The sequence below is a fragment of the Seriola aureovittata genome, chromosome 8 (genome assembly GCF_021018895.1).
Source record: "Seriola aureovittata isolate HTS-2021-v1 ecotype China chromosome 8, ASM2101889v1, whole genome shotgun sequence".
Taxonomy (NCBI): domain Eukaryota; kingdom Metazoa; phylum Chordata; class Actinopteri; order Carangiformes; family Carangidae; genus Seriola; species Seriola aureovittata.
This window is the reverse complement of record NC_079371.1, coordinates 13129807-13155615: the sequence shown is the minus strand read 5'-3', so window position 1 is coordinate 13155615 and position 25809 is coordinate 13129807. Positions and strand designations below refer to the sequence as shown.

Below are 25809 nucleotides of genomic sequence, written 5' to 3'. Positions count from 1 at the left end.
TCATGTTGAACACGGCTTATAAGCTTAAAGAAAACTCAAGAAAAAGCCCCCAAAACCACTGCTAGGCCGAGGGCCAGAAGACATGCTGTGAACTTCACACCTGAGCCAGACACTAATTTTGAATGGGGACTCAATAACTAAGCATGTATAAATGGCAAAGACTAAAAATCTAACCACGACTGACACATCTGTCAGTGATCTGTTACCTAGCTATCATCTCCACACACCTAAGCAATATGAACATTGTTATCCACACTGGATCCTTTGACAAGACTGGCTGAAAACTGGCTCTACTACTGGAAAAAACTTTGTGAATCTCAGCTGCAACACGTTCACATTTCTGGTCCAATTCCAACTCTTGGGAAAGGAATTGAATCCTTCAGCAGACTTACTTGGCCTTAATACATGGCTGGCATCAGACTTGCCTCAACCATGGGATAAAGTTTATTACAATTGCAATATCTTCTGGATCTGTAAAGGACGCTTTAAACCAGACAGTGTTCATCCAAACATCACTGGATCCAGACTACTAAGTGCCAACCTACGTCATGCCCTTGGGATGCTATACACAAACAAGAACGTCTGGATAAGCGCGAAGGACAGCGCACACAGGCAGACAACCTACCTCATTTTAGATCAGGGCTTTTAACAATGTTTTATGTTCATTTTATGTCTTTTCTTTTCATGTTAAGCACTTGGTGCATGTCTTTTTTTTTTTTTGTAAAGCACTTTGTACTACATTTCTTGTATGAAAGGTGCTATACAAATGAAGTTTATTATTATTATTATTATTAATTATTATTATACCAGTAAATCTTCTGCAGTGTCCCAAATCCACACTAATTGTACTTTGTAGTGTATGTAATATCTACTTCTAAACAATCAACTTACTTGACCCTTTTGTCTAAACAGGATATTGGTCCATTGGTCCATGTGTGTTAACATGTCAATCCAAACGATTTTGGATTAACATCTGTAAATTAAACTACAGAGAAATCAAATTTTTTTCAAAAGATTTAATGCTTTTTGTTTGTTTTCCTAACTTCTCTCTGAACATTTTACAGCTATAAGTAGCTCCTCCATTTCTTGATGCGATTTTGTCACTTTTCCAGTATGAATACACCATATACTCAAAGCTTGCATTAAATGAGTATGAAGTATGGAATTGGGGTTTTGTGGTTTACATGCGCCAACAATAAAGACTAAAGGGACACAAGTCAACAACACAACGTATTTAAAGCAGGACACCGTAACCATGCACAGCAGATCAAAACATATATCAACATATATTACATGTTCTTTAAATTTCTCTTTAAATATGCTAGTAAATATGTATTTAAAGCAAAAACAGTGGACACGTAATTCAAAGTGATTTTTATTTCAGTCAGGCTAAATTGGCTTCAATACCAAATAAATGTAAAAATAAAAATAGTACAACAAAGTACATCATTTTACAAATACTCATAATGGAGGTCTGACATATCAGAATAATCAAATAAATTCAAACATGTCACAGTCATAACAAAAATAGAAAAAGTCAATACAGTACATAGAATGCATTAGGAGCTATATACTTTAAGTGTTTGCTATACGATAGACTTTACAAAATTCTACTAGAAAAAACTCCCAATACCAATGGATTATCAGGTAATATAAAATGTAAAAAAAAAAAAAAAAAAAAAAAAAAATACAAACAATACAACAAAAAAAACAAAAAACAAACAAAAAAAAAAACACTTGTGATGTGAGTGTGTGTGCATTCATACAGGTGCAGTCTGCATGCAAATCTGCCTCAGTGTGACAAATGATAAAAGCAGCTACAGTCTGTCAATGATTCTGTCATTGGTTTGACAGCAGCTGTTTACAATCACTTGAGAAGGACGATGCCACTGCCAAACGGCTTCTAAAAAGCTACCACAAAAACATCTTTGAGAAACGGATGCACCTTTATGGTTACTAGTTTGGACTTAGAGTAGACTAAAATATGGAGCTGCTATCAGTTTCCCCAATAACAACAGTATTATCTGACACAGGTTTTTCAAAATAAGAGAATGTTAGTTCTGTCTGATGGAGAAATATCACTTAAAATTACATTATACTAAAAGTGTTCATCTCATGAGCCCAACCTACAGTACATGCTCAGTTATATAGTGTTTGATTAAAAGTAACTAATCTATCCCGTAACAGAATCAGTGATGAAAAGTTAGTTTTGGTGCAACCCTAAAGTAGCAAGGCCAAAGATTTGTGCTAACAGCTTAACAAGTCAAAGCCATAGTCTTTGTCCTACTGATTTGAAATGAAACACGATACTTTGAGTGATTATGATAAGCTCTGTGGGTCACTGTTGTGTATTTCATACTATGATGGACCTTGGCACTGACTGGCTTCCCTCAGGGAAACCTCTTCAAAAGATAATTGATGCAATGGATCAGACAAAAGTACACAGACAAATGCCACTACAAATGTCCACTAGAACAATAACAATAATAATAATGATAATAATAATAATAATAATAATAATTTTCTTAGACCATATACATGGTGAAGTTTTCTTTTTCCCACATTCAGGGAGTAAAAATAGATAATTTGGCAGAAAAAAAAAAAGACTGTGTTGTCTCGACAGTCCACACTGTGTCTTTGAGTGTGACAGGGTGCAGATAATTAGCGTGTGATGCTAATCCGTTTGCTCCTGGAAGCTGCCATGGAGACAGCAGTTACTATGGTTACTGCATGCTCTCTGTATCTAGTGTGTGTTGTGTAACAGTGTAATGTGTATGTGTTTGACAGCAAGCCTCAGAGACTTTGCAGGCAGGTTGGTAGTGATGGTTTGATCCCCATGTTGACTGATGTGAGGTCTGTTTTGGTTTGAGTCCCCCCATTGTCGCTGTAGATATGAAGACTTCTAAAGCTGATCTGCAATCCGGCTCAGCTACATCCGGACAGAGCCTGGAGCTCCGAACTGAGAGGAGGTCTGACGTTTTTGATCGGGGTTTGGGTCCCGGTGCTGAGGGGGTGCAACTTGCTGATGTGATGTCACTCGGGGGCAGAGCTCTGGTTCTGCTGGTATATGGAGGCTTTGTCCTTCAGTAGAGCCAGGCACAGGTGGCAGCTCCAGCTCCCTGGAAAACATACAAGCACAGTGAGACGAGAATCAAGAACCGCAGATGTAGAAATACATCAAGCACCACTGTGATCAATTTAGAGAAGAATATGTATTATAGTTTGTTGTCTGTTGTTTAACCCTAGCCCTAAACATCACAGCAAAAAACACACCACCTAATTTAGGGAATATAAATGGACTGTCCAATCATTAAAAGTCTCCTAAACCCCAATGTTCCTCCAACATTTATACCTTTAGAAACAAGTGGCAACCTTCTGGGCTGAAAAATGAAGCCAACACCAAATGCCAAAAACTGCAGTTCCTCGAATGGCCACTTGAGGCTGACTGCAAAAGCAAGTCAATCCCCATAAACACCCATTTTAAAATGCCCAACTTTACAGCAGAAAGAGCTGAGAGATGTGTACAGCCTGGTACAAAAAGAAGGTTTTGGTCTAATTGTTCATTTTGAGATGAGTGAAATTCTAGAATTATTTTTATGTTAGCACTTATTAGCATTGCTGAACAATAACCAGTAACAGTAATATAATTTAAGCAATCCTAAAGTCATTTATAAAGCAAAAATAAGTCTCAAATTCTAACTCTAAAATGTGCCTCCAAAATATTGTACATTAAAAATTTTAGGTTCTGGGCAAACAAGACATCACCTGGGACCTTGTGACATGTTTTAGTTTATATGTTTTAGTTTATAGATTAAACGTTCAGAAAAAATGAATCAATGAAAATCATGATTAGGTGCAGCCCTGAATAACTGTGTGCAGGGGTCTGACTGAAGACTTCAGATTTTCAGAAATTTTAATTTGTACATATTTTAAGATCATGTCTATTGTTTATTGAGGAGCATCTATCACTATCTCTAAAAATACAATTGCTACTTAATTTTAGCTTTAAATCTAACTTTCTTTCTCTACAACTATAAAAGTTACATGTAGTATATTTATTAATGTTTAACTATAAATGTTCACAACTTGGCTTGGAACTCCCTCCTTCAAATTAAGTAATTATCATGTTTACTATATTTTGGTCATTATGTATCAGTATTGCTGTTTTTAAGTGGAGAACTAAGCAAAAAAACAAAACAAAAAAAACATAGTGATCTTTTTAAAATTTCTTTTTTCAAAAGCCACGATCCCTTGCTTAAAATTTAAAACATCAACTAAGGCTCTGTTTCCTTACTGCAGTATCAAAACCAAATGTTTTAACATTGTAGCTGTTGCTTGGGAAACTACCCGTGCACAGTGGGGCTCTAAAGGATGCATTTATGTGGTAAAGGTTATGCAGTGCTGTGAAGATTTCTGAGAGCTCTCTCTAGGAGTAAAGCTCAGACCCAAGGCATTGGGTGATGAAGTTGACCTTGGATATAATGGGTGGAGGTCAATGTCATGGGACCGGCCTTTAACCCAGCAACGAGGATATACAAGAACATGCACGTGTTCATTGTCAGCTTACCCTCAGGCGGTTCAGTCATGGGAGGGGTTAAACAGTACATGTGGTAGCCTCGATCACAGTCATCACAGAACAGCAGCTGGTCCTATGAAAAAACAAAGTCAACAAGTTCAGTCTACTGATTAGAGGAGAAAACCGACCATGAATTTTGCACCAACCATCACCTGAAAACTCAGGCTGATAGGTGCAGTGCAAGTGACATTTACCATAATGGTTCAATCGGTTCATTTTATTCTTAAGTGTACACATTTCATTTTCACCTCAATTCAAATATATTTGAATGGGCTGTTTCTTTGGTGCGAGACGTTCTGGGTATAGTTTTATGAAGGTAAGGAGGAGGTAATCCAATATCCAGGGAAGAAGATCTTATAATGGGATATGTGATAGAGTAAGTGTTAGGGCAATATTTGGCATATCCAATTAGGCTCATGTTTTTGTGTTATTGGTTTCTTTGTATATCTATATTTGTGCATCATGTATATTGATTTTTGGTGTTGACGATATTGTTATCTTCATGTCCTTGATTTGGGGGGGGGAGGAGGACAAGAAAAGCTGGGGAGAGAGAGAGAGGGGATGACATGCAGCAAAGGGCCCGGGTTCGAGTCTCTTGAGTCCACCTCAGCAAGGACTGAGCCCAAACGGCACACGCTCCACCAGGTGAGCCACCGGGGCACCCAGTTTGGATATTTTTAAAGCTTTGGACCACATGACACATGTAAACAGGGCAACAGAGAGATCTTTTTAACAATAACAATGTTTTCTTCAGGTTAGCTGGGCTAAAATTATTTTTGTTTAACTTAAATTTCCATAGAAGCAGCCTGTCACCACTACAACATGAATTTTTTGGGAAACACATCTGTTGGGAATATTGCAAAAGGGCTCACATCATTCTCCGAGGTGCCGCAAACGTTGCAACACTTGCACTCAATGCACTGCCAGCGGTAGGTTTTCACTGCTGCCATCATCACAGGTGTGAACTGCAGGCATGTCGGGTGGCCTGCAGGAAGGAGAGAGCACAAGAATAACATCTGTAACAAGCGCAGCAGATCTGTCAAGCAGTTGAAACAATGTGCATGGAGCTGCAGTGAGAGTGATATTCAGTAACAAAGAGTCTAGACTTTCCAAAGCTGAAATGACAACAAAAAAGGGGTAAGAATTGCTCAACTAGTGTGTTTATCTGGAATGCTTACATTCCAGTAACCCAAGCCAATGTTACCGCAGATAGCCTTGTTAATGATAGTTAATGATAAGAGACATTAAAAGTTCATACCTGAGCGTCCACAGTCTGAGCAGGATACCAGCTCCTCTGATTGGCCAGTCTTCTGGTTTAAGGTGGAGTCTCCCAGACAGAAGTCACAGTAATCGTTGGGCAGCGCCAGCCCATTAGGACCCTTCTTAGTAGCTGAGCAGGAAAGTGAGTGAAGAAACCTTTCAGTGCACACTAGAACTATCATTTTAAACTATCAACGAAGACCAGTTAAATATCCATCTGTCTTTTTCCAGATGAACATGTCAAAACTGGAGAGTCGCTGTTTAATTGTATTATAATAAAGTTTACAAATCAAATATTTCAAATTTTAAAGTACAAACCTGTTCATGTCTGCCAACAACACCCCCATTTATCAGTAACTGGCTGATGATGCATTGAATCATGATCCAAACTAATGAATGACTGACAACTGACAAAACACACTTGTTGAATGTATTTGCTAACACGGTGTCGCGTGCACAAAAGAAAACAATGCGATGGATATGTTGGGGTAAAAAAAAAAAAGAAAAAAAAAAGAAAAAAAAAAAAGATGGATGATATGCTGAAAAAAATGCCAGGAATCCTGACTGTGCAAGCATGTTTCAGTCAGGAGTATGGACTCTAATCCCCGAGTTGGGATTCAAAATCAGTATGAAAATCAAAAAATGAAAAGAGTGGGGGGGAAAAAAGAATGAGAGAGAGACTTCCCTTGAGCAAACACACACATGCTACATGGCATGCAACCAAACCTCCCTCCCCTCTCTCTCCGCCCCTCTCTCAGTACTAGAGAGTGACTCACTCTTCTGTTCCTCAGGCTGGCGAGGAGTGGGTGGTGCCTCGATCTCTTCGCGGTCCTCGCCCTCCTCCTCGGCCAGGTGAGAGTGTGTATAGTGGTAGCTCAGGCCAGGACGGTTCTTGTAGCGCTTCCCACAGACTGACACACACACACACGGTCATACAAAAGTGTTATAGTAAAGGTGGCTAATTCTAAGTACCGTCCAAAAAGGCCCAAGATGGAACCACAAAACTGTGCCGTTCATCACCCCAAACCGGATTTTTTAAATAATTAAAAAAAAAAAAAAAAAAAAAAAATTATTTTCACAAATGTTCAGACTTATATCAAACTCATATAGCGGAGGTGAGCATTTGCACAGTGAGCTACGGCCAGCAGGAAGTTACAGAGCACACACATCTCAGAAAAAATTAAAAATAAAAAAATAAAAAAATAAAAATTTTAAAAACAAAAAAACGCATCCAGTCGGGCAACTTTTTCAATTTTTTATGTCGTGAATTTAGTTCCAGATGGGGTCTTTAAGATCATACCATGCATGGCAGAAGGCTCGTTTTTGTCTTTCAGGGGGAAAAGCAAAAGCCTCACTTGCTGACATGCATGACACACACACATGGGCATTACAAAGGAAGCTTCTACTCACTGTCGCAGGCGTAAGGTTTGTCCCTCTCCTCCAGCGCTGCAGCTGCAGCCTCCGTTTTCTTCTTGCCATTCTTGTCACTGCGACCCTGCAGAACCCATTAAACAGTTGACACAGACAGTGCTACTGAAACAATTCACCTTTTCATTTTTGTGTAACACTTAAAATTCAACAAAGAACATTAGATATGAACCAAGTACAGAAAGGCTATGATGAGGATGTCGATCAAATACACAGGTACAGTCTTTTTATCATCTGCATTTTATTTTTTTGATTAATTGTTTGTTGTGATTTGATCAGAAAACAAGGTGATGTCATTAAATGTCTTGTTTATGTCTGTAAGACCAAGAAAAATAGCAAATTATTGCATCTGAAAACCTGGACCCACCAAACATTTGGCATTTTTGCTTGAAAAATGACATGTTTTCTGTGAACATGTGAACAGACAAGAAATTTGGTTCCTACACTGAAACTAACCATTGTTGTATTTTCACTCCTCCACACACAAACACACACACTGATCCTCTGGGATCCCTTAGGGCCTGCAGAATAAGACACGGCACACACCTTGGACTTGCTTTTGCCTCGCCTCTTGGGTGTCTCGTCTTCAAAGTCTTCATCGTCCAGGTCATCCAAGTAGTCATCATGGTCCAGGACTCTCTGCAGTGAAACTGTCTAGATTAGGTCACATTGTACTGAATGTATGAACACTTCCTTACTTTTGAGCCAGCATTTAGAGTTTGACACAAGGATAGATTTGAGGAAGACGTCAGCCATGCTACGGGTTCCTCTGTCGATGACCGACTTCAAAATGGAGAAATCAGGGAGGTTTAAGAACAAGGCTATCATTATGTTGCAGTGGAATAGACAGTATGCTGAAATTAAAACACTGGGGTAAAAACTTCTGCAAGCAGTCATTTTAAAAATAAAAATCTCAAACTGAAGCTGCATCATTAAAGCAAACAATCATTAAACAACCTAAACCTGTTAATATGCAGTATCCTGTACGCTAGTATCAATTCACCACACAAAAAGGACCTGCGTCATTAAATTAAATACTTTTAGAATGACTGATGAAAAAAAAAAAAAAACGGTCCGGCCAGCTTTGAGTCTGACCTTGCGGATGCGCCCAGAGGACGTGTGAGTGGCCGTCGACGTGGCAGGAGGTTCCACAGTGGCTGTGTCATCCTCAGGGTTGCGGAGGTCCGACGCACCGCTCCTCCTGTCGAGGGGCTCCCCTTTCAGCAGGGCTTCCAGACTGCTGCCATCCACCGCCCCCAAAGCATCACGCTTCAGACCAAGCTCCAAATCTGCTGCACACACCAAGCACAACAGTAATGCATGCACAGACATGACATGAACACAGAAAAAGACATCCAAACATAACAAATTAATTATCACAACACAGGCTCCTATTCACAAATGTTCAATATAAACAGATACTTACTAAATACTGAATATTTACAAAATTTTACTGGTTAAGTCAACCAGCATGAATGACACCCAGCCCTTTGACTGTTTTTGTGGTGGAAGAGTTATTCTATCAGATATCATACCGGCTTTGAGAGGGGGGAAAGCCAACCGGGGGTCCTCAGGGGGATGAGAACGCCGTTTCTTCCTCCAGCGACGGGCTGGGTAAGTGTACAGCTGCCCTGGAGCTACGCCTAATGTGACACAGAACAGTACAAATGGAAAAAAAGACAAAAAAAAAAAACAGGTGAACTGAGTCTTGGTGTGATCTGTGGCACATATAACTCTGAAAATAATGGCTCTTTCTGTGGTTTGTATGGTGTGCCTTCTCTATAGATGGTATGCTACAAATTACAGTCGTGTAATTATATTAACTATTTTTCCAATATTGATCTACATTACAATGAGTACAAAAGTTTTTTTTTTAAATCACATAAAAAAAAAATTTCCCTCACTTCTTTTGTAAAATGATAACATGGTTTGACTATATCATCATGATATAGCTGAACTGAAAGTCAATTTAATGATCATGTTGAATTATCATTCTAATTCTATACCTGCGCTCCGGTGTCTCTTCTCCATCCAGATGTAACAGTTGGACTGGGCTACCCCAGTCTGAGAGTCCAGGAAAGGCATGAGGATGCTGCGCTCAGCACAAAGACGAGCATTGTAACTATGACACTGCTCCATGGCATCTCTGTAATATTGCTCTCCCAGCCTGAAATGTGTAAGTTGGACACTGACAGGTCAAATAACACATATTGGGACAGACTGTTAATAATCATTGCTGGATAAATGCTGTTAATTAAACAGAGGTAAAATGAGAAACACTGAGTCAAACTTTGCTGAGCCATTTACGTTATGAATATACATAGTATCTCTAAATGTATATGCATCCATACACTTATGTAATCAATTCTCTCTTGCCACAATTTTTACTCTTAACATGGTTTTCCAACAGATAATATTACCAGGGTGATTATTTTTACTATCCATTAATCTATTATGTGCCAAAACTTGTGAAAAATGTCCATCTCAAATTCCCAATGTGACTTCTTTAAATGTGATGTATTGTCTGGTTACCAGTCCAAATCGTACTGACTTTAAACAATCAACTGGTTATCAAAATAGTTGACCTATTTTTCTGTTAATCAAATAGTCATTGCAGCTCTAAATACTGCATATACAAAGATAACAATCCCTTAAAATTTGAGTGCCAATGTTCAATCTTGACCTTGTGAAAAGTACTTTGATACATTACTAGCCACTTACTGGCTTTCAACTCCCTTAAGACCATCGTCTTCATGAAGAAGAACATGAAAATTATTTTATCAAAATCCTTTCCATTTGGTTTTTAAAGAACTGGGACCAATGTATGCACTAAGAGAAACATTTTTCTGTCATACTTCCCCCTTTTACTTCAAAAATGCTTTTACCTATGAAATATTTCTACACCAATTTCTTCTTATTTATCTGCAATAAGCTAATATCAACCTGATCAATTTACCAGTTAGAGTCTATCAACATGTGTGTGCACACCAGAGTTACAAGACAAAGGACACATTCACAATAAGACAATTTTTTTTACATTAAAAACACACATTTTCTTGAATGGTTATGTGGTTGGTAGAGCAACACTATCCTGCAATAATCAACACTACACTAACAATGTGATCACACCAACTGGTGTTTGTAGAAGTGCACCACAAAGGAGCAATGTAATCACTGAAGATGGCTCTACTGGACAACCTACTGATACTTTGCTTGCATAATGCAGTTTGCATACACTGTATTTCACAATTCTCACTTCCAGCAAATTATGTTTTTTTTTTAAACATAATCCGAATATGGCAGCCATCTTCGGTGCAACGTTAATTAAAATGAATAAAGACTATGGCACACGATTGAGTGTCTTTCCTCAAAAATACACTATCTATTTTCGTCTTCACTCTCGAACCAGTTTGTCGCATTAGTCATTGTACTGTTCACAGACTGTTCAATCTCTTTATTCAATATCAGGATACTTCATTATATCACCTAACACTAACAGTACCGACGGAGGGATGCCAGAACAAAAGGTTGATTGTTAGCAAGCTCCTCGCCACAACAAAGCGCCCGCCAAGCTGACAGCTTACTGGAAAATTAACTCTCCTTCATCTGACTAGCAACAGTTAGGTGATACGATGTGTGGCGCCACCTTAAACACACCCCTGACTGTCTAAGTTATAGATGAGCTGTAGTTAAAACACATCTCCACAATGGATTCGGCTCATTTATATTGTCCCACAGCTAACAGGCTAACCTTAGCTCAGTGGATAACGTTATTCTCTTGGGACAGTTATTGTATTCAGCATTGAGGATACGATGTTTATAGCCTTATGCATTCAGCAGTAACATGATGTTTGATCTATCATATATTCACCTCTGCATGGCTGCTCGTTTTACTCTTACAATAAATAAAGGTAAACTTACACTTTCACAACACTGTCGACGGCCGCCGCCATATTTGCTTATTGCGGTTGTGTGAAGTGACGTCAGTGACCGTTACTGCCTCCCTCGGTGAAAACGTGCAGTGCACAGTTTCTGTTGCACGACACTGCTGGAGCGGTGCGCCACACCACACACTGCGGCCTTTTTTAACATGATGGGACTATATATATATATATATATATATATATATATATATATATATATATATATATGTGTGTGTGTGTGTGTGTGTGTGTGTGTGTGTGTGTGTGTGTCGCGTGTGCCTTTTTTTGGGATATTGTGTGACACTACTGTATCAACATAGATACATCTTTAAGCACTGTAATATGCCAGAAAGGTGTTTGTGCTTGAATATTTTGAAGAGTAATTAAAAATAAAACAGAATGAATGGGGTTGTATGCTTCTGCCAACCAGCCAAGTTGCAGGAAATATGGTCACAATCTCCTCTCCTTGAGTTACAGCATTGAATAACAGCCAGAGATTTTGTTTTCAGAACAATATGATATCACAGTGAAGTTGACCATTTGGATATAAAATGTAATTTTATCCTCATAGACATTTGAGTTAAATTGTGTCATAATCTGAGTATGAATTTGTGACTTATGGCCAAAAACATGTTCTGTGAAGTCACAGTGACCTTGACCTTTGACCTCTGACCATCAAAATCTAATCAGTTCATCCTTGAGTCCAAGTGAATGTTTTCGCCAAATTCAAAGAAGTTCCCTCAAGGCATTACTAAGTATGTACATACAGACAGACAGACAACCTAAAAACATAACGCCTCTGGCCTTGACTCTCTTTTTGAGGTCTAATTCCGGGGGCATGTTTTCATGCAGCGCACACATGAGACTGCATCCACAACTAGGCTGAACCAAGTTGTCAAGGAGGAGAGAAGGGGGGGGGGGTTGGTTACATTTGTTTGGTATTTCTTGAGTTTATTATGGCTATCTTATTTATCCTGTATAAGGCAATAGCTATTTGTGCTGTGTGTATGTAAACTGTAGGACTGAGCTGGTAGAGAGGCATATATACCAGGTGAGAAATTTAGTGTCAGAGAAAGGGGGTGAGATTGTGCCTGTTACATGCTGTCAAGACTTGTAATATTTTTTTGTAGCTTTCAGTAAGCATCCCCAGGCTTATAGTCCAAGGCCTACCTCAGGATGTCCAAATTAATTTCAGGGGGATTAGGACATATTAATGAGAAGTGGCCTATTGGAACAACACTCATGGACTGCAACAGAGAATACTGAACTGATGGAGTACTACTACCACAGCAGGTCCAACGAGAGGCGTTACATGCAATGCATGCAGAGGAGCAACATCCACAACCAAACTAACCAACCAGACATTGAGGTTGACAAGGAGCAGAAGAGGGTGATAGCTGTGGCAATCCCAACTGACAGCAACACTTGTAAGAAGGAACACATGAACATCAAAAAGTACCAGGGGCTGAAGGACCAACTGGAAGATTAAGTCCAAAATGGTCCCAGTGGTAATAGGAGCATTAGGGATTAGCATTAGGCAGAAGGCTGAGTGACACGTTTTGTTTTTTGTTGTTGTTTTTTTTTTTTTTTACCATCATTCAGGTCAAATGCAAATTAGCTTGACACAGATGCCATTTCAAGTAGGCTGGACAATAGAGTTGCTGTACAGTTTTACAGCCTTTCTCCCAGACATAATCACAGGCCTTTCATGGTCTGAACAAACACACCACTGTTCAATGGGCTGTCAACTTTGCTTCCAGTTTCCAAACTGGAAAAATATAGCTGCTGATCTACAACGGGTGTCAAAACTATCATAAAAAGTCTGTTCTGAATACATCTGGGATAAGATATGAACCCTTTTCATTTAATATCCACTGTACCTCCAGATTTTAAATGTCTGGGTTTGGAGAGGTGGAGAGTCATATCTACATCTAAATATTTCAACTCTCAATCAACTACCAAGTGTTTGTTTTCCAGACTTGCATCTTTAAAAAAAAAAAAAGAACGGTTGCGGGTTGTGGCAGTGGAGGTAATTTCTTCAATTTTGTCATTCAGTCACCCATTTATAAGAACAATCATATCCACAGTTCAAAATACAATTCAGTAATAAAAAGTATCTGATCACTCACATGACAGATCAGTGTCATATTTTTATAACATAAATGAACTATTGTAAAGTGTTTTTCTCCAATAATAATGCAATTATAAATTCTGGTAAGCTATTAAAAAATGTTGCCTTTTCTAATAAGCAGTTACGAATGTTAGTATGACATTAATGGTGTGTCTTGGGTTTCACAATTTCTTATAAGCCATCAATATCACTAATGTGCAATTATAAATGTTGATAAGTAATTAACAAAATGTTCTACAATCCACCAATTAGCTAATAACTAGAACCTTTTCTAGCAGATAAGTGGTCAAGCAGTACATTGAGAGGTCTGCCTAATGAATAGCAGAGCTAAACAGACAAAAGTGTTCTGCTGGGGGAGGATTTTCCACAACCTGGCAACTGGTTCTTATTCATGGTTACTAACTGATCGGTTGTCAACTTATACACCCTTTACAAATGGTGCCTTTTTTTAAGGGAGTGGTACCACTTTAACTGCATGACTCTTTTTCAAAACAACTATCCGGTCACATGAGCTGTGAAAAAGTTGTCAAGTCGAAATGAAAACACAGTCCTTTTACTGGCCAATATGCAGTGAGTAAAAAAAAGTTTTTTAAACAAAGAAGTTGCTGTTTGCTCTCAGGAAATAAACAAGCATCTCTGATATGCAACAGAATGGATCACTTACAACTGAGGAGCCTTGAGCCAAAGGGGTAAAACGAAACTGCAAATATTTATCATATTTTTACTCCTAACTAACCTTGGCATGATTTTGCAGGGAACCTCCCCCATACCCAACATCAGGTGTCAGTGATAAGCTCATTCCTCCCCGTTCACATGAGGGGCTATGACTGACAATGAGACAGGCAGAAAGACAGAGGAGGACAACAGAGACAGTCCTGGATGAATTTACACTCATCCGTACAGACAGCTGAGCAGAGGCACAGCAGACTGGTAAGTACATCATGGGTGGGTGATGTTCATTCAGTCGTTTCATTTGCTAAAAAACTGATAAAGTTAGAGGCCGCCTAACGGCTTCTTTCTACATTTATACTTGCAGCTGAAGTTAGCCAATTGACTCTGAATTGAACTTCCTGGCTGGGAAATGTTTGCTAACATTAATCTGGCTGCGATACAACAAACATCTGTTTCAGGGCAGCAGGTAGTAGCAGATATCTTTGGCTAGACAACCCAGAAAAGTACATTTAGTCAAGTAAATTACTATGAAGTACAGCCTTGAGGCATCAGCGTGTTTCCATTTTGTTGTGCTTTATACTGACACTACATTTCACAGGAAAATAGTCCAGTACATTCATTTCACAGCTAATGCTACTTTGCAGATTAAGATTGGAAAAACCACGGGTGTGTCTGTAAGATTTAAAGCAGTAACTACAACAGACCTAGGGGTCTCATGTTGACCTTTCATCCTGAGCCATTCATTCATGGTGAGCATTTTGAAAACTCTCCTTCAAGTTTGTTAATTTATTAGTGACACAATCTATTGATTGATTTTGCAACTACTTCAGTTTTTAAAGCAAAGTTTGATTGTTAATATTTCCTATGATAGTAAATGAAACATTTTTGGATTTTTTTTAAATTGCTGGCCAGATAGCAACATGTTAACTCGGGCTCCAGGGAATATTGAACTCACAAAGCGTTGATCGTGAAGTGAGAGACAGACAGGAAAGTCAGGGAGAGAGAGAGAGAGAGAGAGGGGATGACATGCAGTTGCAACTAAGCCTAAGTGGTACGCGCTCTACCAGGTGAGCCACCAAGGCAACCATAGACATGTTTTTATTTGTAATTCTTAGATTTTACATTATTAGCATGACAAGTAAACCATAGTCAACCAACCTACTGTTGGCTGAGTACATTCTTCAGTCCACTCCTGCAGCATGTCAGACAACGGTTTGTTGAAACGTGGTAATAACACTGATGCTGATGGTGAAGATGTCAGGTGAACTTTAATGCTATCATGTCACTAAAATTGTGAACCCTTCTCCCTAGCAGTGTTTCAGAATGGTTAAAGGTTGGTACTTAATAGTTAGCTTGCTGATAAATAAAGCAGTGTTCGCTTCTGTTTGAGAAACAGCTACAAAGAGTGAATAAGCTGCAGGTCCATATGTCAGTATCTTTTCATGCTCCTGAGGATAATAATTTATAAAGTGCAAACTAAATGTCACTGTAAGCAGTCATTTAGAGATATTTACAGTTCACAAGGAAATGAGATCTGCATAAATATCACTAAGTTGTCAGTTTCATTATAAGCACTGTACAATATTATTCCATTTATTACAATTTTGAGATGCATCTACAGTTCTTCTCAAGTAATAACTTTTGAAATGTAATTAGATGAATATAGAGTTTTGATCTGTTTAACTGATGGATATAGACCATCAGCAGCATTCAAAAACTTTAATAACTCCGACTAAGTTGTTATTTAACATTTGTAGAAGAAAATTCACTAAAGTCCTTAGTTTTGAAGTTTGCTGTTGTGGTGTATTTCAGAATACAGTGAGTTTACTGACACAGAACAGATCTGAGACATTAGACTGACCAAGAGTGAAGGGCAGGGGGATGTCAGTAAACAAGGTAAGGGTATTGTAAGACAGTGAGGAAGGTAGATAAGGGAAGGGGTCCCTACATGCAGCTAGACACGTATAAAAGTCCCCACTACCAAAAATATGTATTTTTTTCCCCACATGACTCGTGTAATAAGACAGAGTCAGACACTGACTCATTAAGAGTCAGCTAGTTTGGATTGTGTCTTTAGGTCATAAATTTTTATTATATTACCTTCATGTTGCAACAGACAGAGCTGCACTAACTCTGCAAATAGATCATGAGTATGGTGACATCTTATTTGATTGTCTTTCAATATTGCATACAGTAATACAGTAATCCTTTCTCACTGTAGGAGCCAGAGTAAGATGGCTTTCCACCTTTGTCTTATGCTCAGTGTATAATGAGAACCTGAAAAACTGTGACAGAAATAATAATAATATTACTAATAATATTATACGGAGTGTATTATGCACATGAATCATATGAGATGGATTATAGTGGTTTGAGCAGTTACAAAAACTTATAATTACTATAACAGCTCTTATTACCAATATATACATTTTCCTGGAACAGCTAAGGTCTTGGATAACGATGCATAAAACTATGATGTCTAAACCTCAAAACGTATCAAATGTATTTCCTTAAAAATGCTCTGCAGAGAGTCTTTGAAGAGGAAGTTAGATACCTGTTTTTAGTCCTGGTTATCAGGACTGTCCTGCCGGTTTCATTCCAGCTGTTGGATTTACTTTTACTTAAGCAACATTCAATGCAGGACTTTCACATGTAATGAAGTATTTTTACAGTGTGTCATTTGTACATGCTTAAGTAAGGGATCTGAATATTTGCTTCACAAGTGATTGTTCTTTTATTATTCAAACCTAGAGTTTGCACATATCTATTAATTTTAATATGATGGAAAAACAGAAAAAACAAATAAAATCTAAAAATAAAATATATTTTATTTGTTTGCAGCATAAGTTTGATAAAACTGCAGGTTCAAAGCAGATTAGAGCAGCTGCATTATTCAATCACTTTGTCAGTCTGATAAACAGCCTCTTCTCCTCTGTCAAAAAAATTAGGAAAGTGTTGTGTGTAACAATCAATATTTGTGTCTCCTTTTGAGTAAAAATCAAAACAGTGGAAGAGATGTGAGATGCACCCACATATGACATCTGGAAAAATATTTTTGGATCACTAACTGGCCCATGTACCACACATTTAATAAAGTGTTTGTCTTAATATTATAATATTAAAGGCAAGGCAAGATATTCATATATATTTATAGAGCAAATTTCAAACACAGAGATTCAAGGAGATTGACAAAGACACTGAGTTTGAGAAGCTGTAACGACTGTAAACCAAAAACTAGTTAAAACAGGATGGTGAATTTTAACAGGTGCTGGTCTCACCTGTAGGAACTGACAGCTGCTAACAATAAGAGCTGGTAACTAATAAGAATTTTAGCTGGGTCTGGTAATATGAGACGGTAACTGGTGAGAACCTGAGATGGTAACTGACAATAAGCTGCTAGCTGTGTACAAATAGGAGGTGGTAGCTGCAGTCACCAGTAGAGGTAGTAGCTGGTAGCTTGCCTAACAGCTTTCAAAAACGACAAGTCCCCCAACCTGAACAACCATATAAGTTGTTTGCAACCCTCTGATACGACCCATTGGAGCGTCTCCTGAAATAGTGTCCCTACGGTGGCAGGCGTTCGTCGCCATGGTCACAATAATAAACGGTCATGGCTTGGTTGGGGGAAGCCATAAAAACTACTTGGTTAGGTTTAGGAAAAGGCTAAGAGTGCCACTAAAACACACAACAAACTGTTAATTTCACACGGGAATGAAACACCGGCCTCCTGTGTGAAATTCCTGTGATTTGTTGACACATCCATCTATCCATCCATCCATCCTGGCAACTCCATGGTTGAAAAATGAAGCCAACACACAATAAAAAGCAGGGAACTTGCTGCACAACAACACTGTTGAAGCCTGTGTGGGACCACGGAGGCGGACCGTACACACATATTCTGGACCAGCACAAAGATAAGGCTGGAAAAATGTTAATGCAGTTGTTAAAAATATTTTGGGATAAAACTTGCCCTGTGAGGCATCGTGGGAACATTAAATGTGCTGTGATGAGAGAAGATCTCTACCAAAGTTGTACTCGCAGGAAGTAAGAAAGCTGTTACCAGAAATTGGCTGAATGTAAACACTCCAAATCAGGAACAGTGACTGGAAATTGTGTAAGACATTTACATCATAGATAAGTTGAAGATTACTCAATAAAAATTCAGGTTTGAAATAAAAAAAATGAACCCAACACTAAGTGACAAAAATTCATAAACTGCACTTCCTCTAATGGGCATTTGAGGCTGGCTTCGACAGCAAACCAATTCCTACAAACTTTACAACAGAAATAAACATGTTTACAGCCTGGTACAAAAACGGTTTTGGTCTCTATAACTAATTGCCCCTTTTCTGGTAACTGTACTGTATATTTGTAAAACTCACCTATTTCAATTTTGTCAAAAGGTCAAAAAGTCATGAATAATTGAGGGTGTGCTATTCTTTGTGGCAACGTGTTTTTTCCTTTTCTTTTAGTTTTTTTCAGTTCACCCAGCTCTTTAGAAATCTATGGGTGACGTCATGGAGGCGACATGTCCATCTAACGCTCTTTTCCATTGTTCCTGTCAGAATTACTGTGGCAACTAGATGTCACCTAACAAAAAATGTAACTATGGCTCACGATAACCTGTTGCACAGATGATTTATGGGGCTCTGTTTTGCCCACACGATGTTTTAAAAGCGGTCGCTGAGCCAGGTGTATTGTTCAAAAGGGTTGTACTTAGTCTCAACTATTCATGAGATAATATGAATTTTCGACGTAACATGCAATAGACCTAAAGAGTGCCATCTCCCATTCTCTTTAAAGTCCAGTTCTTTAGATATGACTTCGTCTGAATCATAGGGAGAAGGAGAAACTTTTATTGACTTTGCTGTCCTTATCAGTCTCACCAGTCTGGGCAAGAGAGAGCTGGTTGTCACAATGAATATTTTTAAGTTTGTACACAAGGATTACGTGTTCTTCCTGTGCAGCTGCCCTCTTGATATCAACTGTGAGGTTGTGTGGTTAAATAACCCTAAATATGGGTAAACCACATTGGTGATGCTGGTAGAAGATAAGCATGGGCTTGGATGTGTGTGAATTGTGGAGCCATCACCAAATGTTGTAAGAAATCATGTGGAAAAATAGCTAAAGGGCAATCTCAAGTGTCAGCAACCACTCCTAAAAAAGACTACAGCGTTCAGATTGAAAGAGTGACATGATACTGAAGGTAAAGTGTCACCCATCTGCACAATAGCCTATGTAAGCAATCTACAACATTTAGTTTGACTACAATTAAGTGGGCTAAACCCATACATTTCTAATACAATGTAAAATACAAAAAACGAAAATATCAAAGCAATGTTAATGCTTCTGAATGTTTTTTTTCTTGAACTGGTTTTTCTGGTGTTGAGCAATTCATTGAATTTTTAAGTGACCCTGTGTTTGTTTCAACAGGTAGTCAGTGAATGAGCATTTGAGGCACAGTATCACTGCACGATGAGCCTCAACGTCGCGGGACTGGTGGTGATGGTTGTCTTCTACCTGATGGTTCTGGGCACCGGCATCTGGGCCTCCATGAGGTCCAAGCAGGTGCAGAAGGAGAGCCAGGCAGACCGCACAGCAGTCACTCTCCTGGGAAACAGGGGGATCAGCCTCGTGGTGGGAGTCTTCACCATGACGGGTGAGTGCGCAGAGGGAAGGGAAAACAGCTGAAACACATTAAGAAAATTAGTTTCTGGGTAACATCTGGACATCTGGTTTATTTTTATAGATTCTAATCTATAGGTAAATGTCTCATTAAGTTTTTAGACTTCCAGTTTATCCATCGCTGCACAAAGTGGCTATCTTTATACATTGTTTAACAAGATTGTCACATGACAGCTTTTATGATAAAGTTATTACCTTATTTTACTGGATCTATTTGAAGCAGCTCTTTATTTGAAACACATCCTGTCGTGCTGCTACAGCTCCTCTCAGCTGCATTGAACTAATAATGACATTACCCTATACATGCAGTAGTCAGGCTTTTGGCTATTTTAACTTTCTAGATTACCATTGTTTAAACTTAACAATGAATATAGTGTTTTTTAGATCATTTTGAAAATTATACCTAATTTCTGCAACCTTCAACTTACCAAGAGTTACTAAGGTGTTGGCCTTACGCCCTTTTTTATATAATCTATATCTATATTTGCACACTTCTGCACTTTTTGTATGAACTTTTATTGGTGAGTAGGCTGACAAGTTTGCAAAGAAATTGAATATGACCCTCTGAAAAACAGACCCTCCCCTGTGCTGTAAAAACATAATTTAGCCTAAATATTGATTTGGCAATCTGTAGTGCTCCCAATATTGATTGAATTGAATGTCATCACTTACTTTTTGATTATTATCCTTTAGCCTGTAATTTTATGCGGCATTTCAAATGTTCAATAATTACGATAATCCTTAAATGTATATATATATATACTCTGTATGTGTGTGTGTGTGTGTGTGTGTGTGTGTGTGTGTGTGTGTGTTGATCTTCCTGCAGCTACATTTGTTGGGGGAGGCTTCATCGTTGGTATGACAGAGGCTGTGTACACTCCAACCATGGGACTCACCTGGGCTGTTATGCCAGTTACAGCAGCCATGTCTTTCATTGTGGGTAAGACAGGTTTTCAAATAACACAATGGTATCATACTGTGTACTTTTCCAGCCTGGAAGACATAGCACATGTATGACTTGTCCGGCAAGACCCGTACTGTAAGACAGTGTGGACAAGAGCCTATCTGTCCTTATCAGCACCAAATAATAATTACTTACATTTGCATGAGATGACATTTCAGATGTGGAGTGAAGGGGAACTCCATATATGCAGTAGTGCTCGAGGAGCATATGTGAAAGAAGTTGTATAAAGCCTTTTGTGGCTCCAGAGGAAGTTGTATAAAATCTGAGTAATTGCCACAATTGATGTCATTTGAGGCGTTTTTTGGGGCGGAAGACTTTTAAAGTTTAAAGTGAAAGAAATCTGGGGGTATGGATTTAGAGAGAAGTGAGCTTACCAGACCTCTGCATCTCCCTCTTCATCCCTGCTTGAGGCTACATTAGCCACCACTACCATAACACAACTGAATCTCTGACCAAACTGTCAGTGGGAAAGTTGCATTGTGGGTGGTGTAATAATAAACCTGTTTTTGAGTGTGTGGAATAAAAAGATAAAATCTCAAGTTTTGCTGCATCAGATTTTGAACATTTCAATTATAGGACTTAAATACTAAATCAGTGGAAAACTTTTTTGAATAGAAGAAAATGCAGGGATACATGCAGTGGCATTCCCATACAAAAACACAAACCTGTCTTTCTTTGTGCAATTCAATTATTAAGGTGGACTTTTCTTCGCCAAGGAGATGAGAGACAAAAAATATGTGACAATGATGGACCCGTTCCAGATCAAATATGGAAACTCGATTGGTGGCGTTCTGTCTGTGGCACTACTGATTGCTGACATAATCTGGGTGACAGGAACTCTTATCGGTTTAGGTAAGTGACACTGATGTCAGTTTTCTCTAAGAATCATTTTACTGCAATAACACTATTTGTTCTTCCTACCATTATTTACTTATTGCACCATAATGAACTTATATGATTTCTTGAAACTTATTATTCTTTTGATTTGAAATGTGATTAAATCTGCCTGCAAGAACACAACACACCTGCTAATACACACCAAAATTCCAGGGAAAAAAAGCATCCTATATTTGAGCCACTGTAATGATTCAAGAAAATCAACAAGTTAAAGGTTGAAACATGCTTAACTTCTTTCAGAATGCCTGGACAAAAACAGGCACGTTACTAATTGGTGATAATCTATTACATGTCAACCTGTCAAATAGATTACACAGAGCACAGTGGCTATCGTGCTAAACTCAATGAGCAGATATTCTAAAATTTCTTAATGTTTGTGCGTGCATGAATATAAATCTGAATCTATGTGATCATGTCACTTTTGTAGGTTCAACTATGAGTGTGATCCTGGATTTGTCCTATGCTCTTTGCATTTGGATCTCTGCAGCAGTAGCCACCGTATACACCCTGATGGGAGGCCTCTACTCTGTGGCCTACACAGACATCATACAGCTAACACTCATATTTTTCAGTTTGGTGAGTTCCTCATGTAGTGTCTGCATCTGGCAGCTGAATCATACCTTATCCATAAATAGCATTTACTTTATTTTTTCTGAGTATTAATGAAATAAGACATTTCGAAGTGCCATACCTGCTACTATACGGATACTATATAGGAAATCTTGAGTGCAAGGTCAGCTCTTGAGGAAGAGAACACAATTATTCTTATTGAAAGATTAATGCTTCCTTCCAGGTATTCCTCCAAGCTTCTAAACATCAGCATACCAAATATGCACATTTTAATGTTTATATCAGCTGTTCCTTGTCTTTTCTACAGTGGATCTCTGTCCCCTTCATCATGATGAACCCCCACTCAGTTGACATCACCAAGACCGCTTTCAACTTTACCTACCAGGCCCCCTGGATTGGTACAGTAGAAAAAGAAAGCGCATGGAGGTGGATTGATGATTTCTTAATATTGGTAAGGACTGGATTCAGTAATTTTGTAAATGTGTTTAGTTTATCTGCACATGAAGTCATTCATACCAGAGGAGTAGGCATTAGTTTGTCTGCCATTTAACCCCGATCCCATTGACACTTTCACATATCTCAACAGAAAAAGCACATGAGAAGATAATAAAATGTAATGATGGCTGAATTCCATTTAGCTGCTTCAGTTTCTGCATCCTGGTTGTGTTCATGCTGGCTTACTGTGAATAAAACTCCAGCACTTGAATGAAACAGAGCCATCATGAAAGTAATTAGTATAACCTGTTCTTTTCCTAATATAAGTCAAAATCTCTGCTGTAATAGCGGCCCATCAGGGGATGCATAAGAAAACTTTACCCTTGGGCGTCCTGGTAAAATGCGGTTTCAGACACTGACCATGTAACTGTAACACCCCTGATTTGAGTCCAGCTGGGGAGATCCCTCATCCATCCTCACTCTTTACTAATTTCCTATCAGGTCTCTGTTGTTGCTATCAAATCATATGGTGGGACCACGTTATATTTGCATTCTGCCCAATTTCAGCCCTTAATCAGTTTTTTTCTTACTTACTCTCAGAAGAGGTGTCTGAAAAGTTGGTAAATCTGGCAACATAGACACTAAGTTGTCAGCATTACTGCAGTCAGTCAGTCAGTCAGTCAGTCAGCAGCATTCACTTTTATAGGACTGGTCCCGCTGTTGCAGTCCAATCTGCATATTTTTTTAATTTAGAAGGTGAGTATGTGGTAAGGACAGTGGCGATTCTAGGGTCATTTGGGGCAAAAGCTAGATTCTAGATTCTAAAGAACAATAAAACCTAAATAAATAACTAAATCACTTGACGTCACATTGTAAATAACCCACATTATAAGGCCAGTGCTCATCAACACATAAAGCTCCTTTATGGAGGTTTCCTACTGAGCGGTGTTGGCAAGTTCTTTCTTGAGTTTGACTTTTAAGACCTTTGGGTTTGGATTTATTTATGTATATTATGTATTTTTATGATGACTTCTGAAATGTTTTTATGAATTTCTTGTTGTTGTCTTTGCCGTAATAAGCACGTTTTCAAACTTTTTTAAAATTTAAGAGTTTAGTGGGGGTGCCATGCCACATCAAATGGACACAGTTTGGGACAAGGTCCCTCTTGTACAGTCCTTGAGGTGCACTTCTCCAGGCTTTGAATAAAACAGGGTGGCACCCATGTCCCCTTGCCTGGGACAAGGTTTGACCTGAAGCCACATGACCACAGGCCAAACTCACTTTTGGAGAAGCCCCATGGGCAGTTATATATGTGTTCACACATGATTGGCTGTTTTGTATTTTTTGTTCCATACCTATCTCATTTAAATGTCCCTTGCGATATTTTTTATGATGACCCTGATGAATGCCACGAGCCGAAACGCGTCAGTCAAGTGAAGTTCTTCTGTTTACTACTACTACTAAGTGTTGCTGGAGTTTTGATGCCCCAGAGTGATGGCAAGTAAATGTAGAAATTTTGTTTTGTTTTTTAAAGACTTTAGGTAACCTTGGATATCAGGACTTCCACCAGAGGACGCTGTCGGCCTCCTCATCAGCCACAGCCAGGATCACCTGCTTTGTTGCAGCTCCGCTCATCATCATACTTGGAATCCCTTCTGTGTTGATTGGAGCAGTCGCAGCATCAACGAGTAGGCCTGCAGCAATTGAGAACTGAGTAGAATAGAATTGTGAAACTATGATAATTTATTTGATATTTGTTTGTTTTGCTGTCAGACTGGAACATGACCTTATATGGCCCCCTGTCCCCATATGAGCGAGGTGAGGCTGGTCAGGTTCTGCCCATTGCTCTGCAGCACCTCACCCCAAATTACATCTCCATTATTGGTATTGGAGCTGTAGCTGCCGCCGTGATGTCATCAACAGACTCAGCTTTATTGTCGGCTGCCTCCATCTTCACATCCAACATCTATAAGAACATCCTGAGGACCAAGGTATGAGGAGACCTTGTAGGAAGATTAGACTTGTGATTATTTCTTTTCTGTTTCATCTTACAGGCCTTTTCTTTCCCTCCTGCAGGCATCAGATAGGGAGCTCCAGTGGGTGATCCGTGTCATTGTGGTGTTGGTGGGCTTGGCTGGCACATCACTGTCCTTCCTACACAACAGCATCATGGTTTTCTGGATCCTGGGCTCAAGCATAACCTACACTATCATGTTCCCTCAACTCGTCTGTGTCCTCTTCTTTAACATCTCCAATGGCTACGGCTCCATCATGGGCTTGATAGTAGGGGTGTTGTTGAGAGTGCTGAGTGGTGATCCTTCCATAGGATTGCCAGTTATTCTCCACTTCCCAGGTTGCACTGTTGAGGACGGTGTGTATGTCCAGCGCTCTCCTGTTATGACTATCTGCATGTTGTCCAACATGTTTGCCAATTTGTTATTCTCATACCTGGCTTCACTGCTCTTCAACAAAGGACTGATTTCTGGGAGGTGGGATGTATTCAAAGTGAAAACCCCCAAACCGCCACAGAAATTAAGATTAAAGAGCAATGGCACCAACATAGCAGACGAGGAGGAGAAACCTGAAGATCAAAATGAGACTGAATTAATGTTGACCACAAATCAGCAGGACTGATAGAGAAACAATTCAAAAGAATGCAAATGTGTTTTTTATATAGTTATATTATCATGTTTACATACAATACTTTTTCTTTTTAAAATAATGATCTTGGCCACATGATGGTGTAAGAATTCATCCTTTGGGAGAAGGGCACGTGCTAGTGAATTTGTAGTAATTTCATTGGCTTTAATTATGTTTTTGTGGGGTTTGATTAACTGAACAGTTGATTTTTGTTCCTTGATAGTGGTGTAATTTTAAATTTAACATTCAAACAATCAATTAATGCCCAAATTAGCTAGGAAACTGTGTATTAATGAAAAAGATGAATGAATGAATGAATGATTGGAGTTGCTGGATAAATCTATAGACCTCCGACTCCCTCCCTTACATTGTGACATTTATGCTCGTATAGTGTATAATGTCTTATATAGGTACGCAGCTGAAAGTTATCCCACTTAACATGTCTGAGCTCTCAAATAAGGTTTTTAAGTAAGGGGCGCTTAAAAATCCCATCCACATTAAGACATTTTAAAAATTCTCTGCTTGGAATGAGCTTTTAATGGTTTTGCCTTGTTGGAAATTCTTAAAATGACATCTGGCCTACCCCGTCTTCCTACTTGAAGACTCCATAATCTATGAATATGCAAAT

The 25809-nt window shown here is 38.8% G+C and overlaps 2 protein-coding genes across 4 annotated transcripts; one reads left to right on the top strand and one right to left on the bottom strand.

Moving 5' to 3' along the window:
• Window positions 1-1362: 1362 nt before the first annotated feature.
• dpf2l (D4, zinc and double PHD fingers family 2, like) lies at window positions 1363-11237 on the bottom strand. 3 transcript variants are annotated; one of them, XM_056383033.1, is made up of 11 exons: window positions 11186-11237; window positions 9271-9431; window positions 8800-8907; window positions 8360-8556; window positions 7811-7903; window positions 7247-7331; window positions 6613-6747; window positions 5835-5966; window positions 5449-5561; window positions 4568-4649; window positions 1363-3119 (listed from the first exon to the last, which is right to left on the bottom strand). In XM_056383033.1, the coding sequence occupies exons 1-11, from the start codon at window positions 11215-11217 to the stop codon at window positions 3034-3036; spliced, it is 1224 nt and encodes a 407-aa protein (XP_056239008.1). In that variant the 5' UTR covers window positions 11218-11237; the 3' UTR covers window positions 1363-3033. The 3 variants fall into 3 exon arrangements, with proteins under 3 accessions (XP_056239008.1, XP_056239009.1, XP_056239010.1); XM_056383034.1 differs by having other exon boundaries at window positions 8360-8553; XM_056383035.1 differs by lacking the exon at window positions 6613-6747.
• A 2735-nt stretch (window positions 11238-13972) lies between these two features.
• Window positions 13973-25709, top strand: LOC130173231 (high-affinity choline transporter 1-like). Its single transcript, XM_056382259.1, has 9 exons — window positions 13973-14248; window positions 19424-19649; window positions 20502-20615; window positions 21336-21491; window positions 21964-22112; window positions 22414-22557; window positions 24076-24229; window positions 24315-24532; window positions 24618-25709. The coding sequence occupies exons 2-9, from the start codon at window positions 19466-19468 to the stop codon at window positions 25173-25175; spliced, it is 1677 nt and encodes a 558-aa protein (XP_056238234.1). The 5' UTR covers window positions 13973-14248; window positions 19424-19465; the 3' UTR covers window positions 25176-25709.
• The last annotated feature ends 100 nt before the right edge of the window (window positions 25710-25809 follow it).

Coding starts and splice junctions, on each gene's coding strand:
- dpf2l (XM_056383033.1), bottom strand. CDS start 11,217: ATGGCGGCGGCCGTCGACAGTGTTGTGAAAGT. Junction 6,748..7,246: donor CAAACCTTACGCCTGCGACA/GTGAGTAGAAGC, acceptor TGTGTGTGTCAG/TCTGTGGGAAGCGCTACAAG. Junction 3,120..4,567: donor CATGACTGAACCGCCTGAGG/GTAAGCTGACAA, acceptor TATGTTTTCCAG/GGAGCTGGAGCTGCCACCTG.
- LOC130173231 (XM_056382259.1), top strand. CDS start 19,466: ATGAGCCTCAACGTCGCGGGACTGGTGGTGATGGTTGTCTTCTACCTG. Junction 22,558..24,075: donor TTGATGATTTCTTAATATTG/GTAAGGACTGGA, acceptor TGTTTTTTAAAG/ACTTTAGGTAACCTTGGATA. Junction 24,230..24,314: donor AGCAGTCGCAGCATCAACGA/GTAGGCCTGCAG, acceptor TTTTGCTGTCAG/ACTGGAACATGACCTTATAT.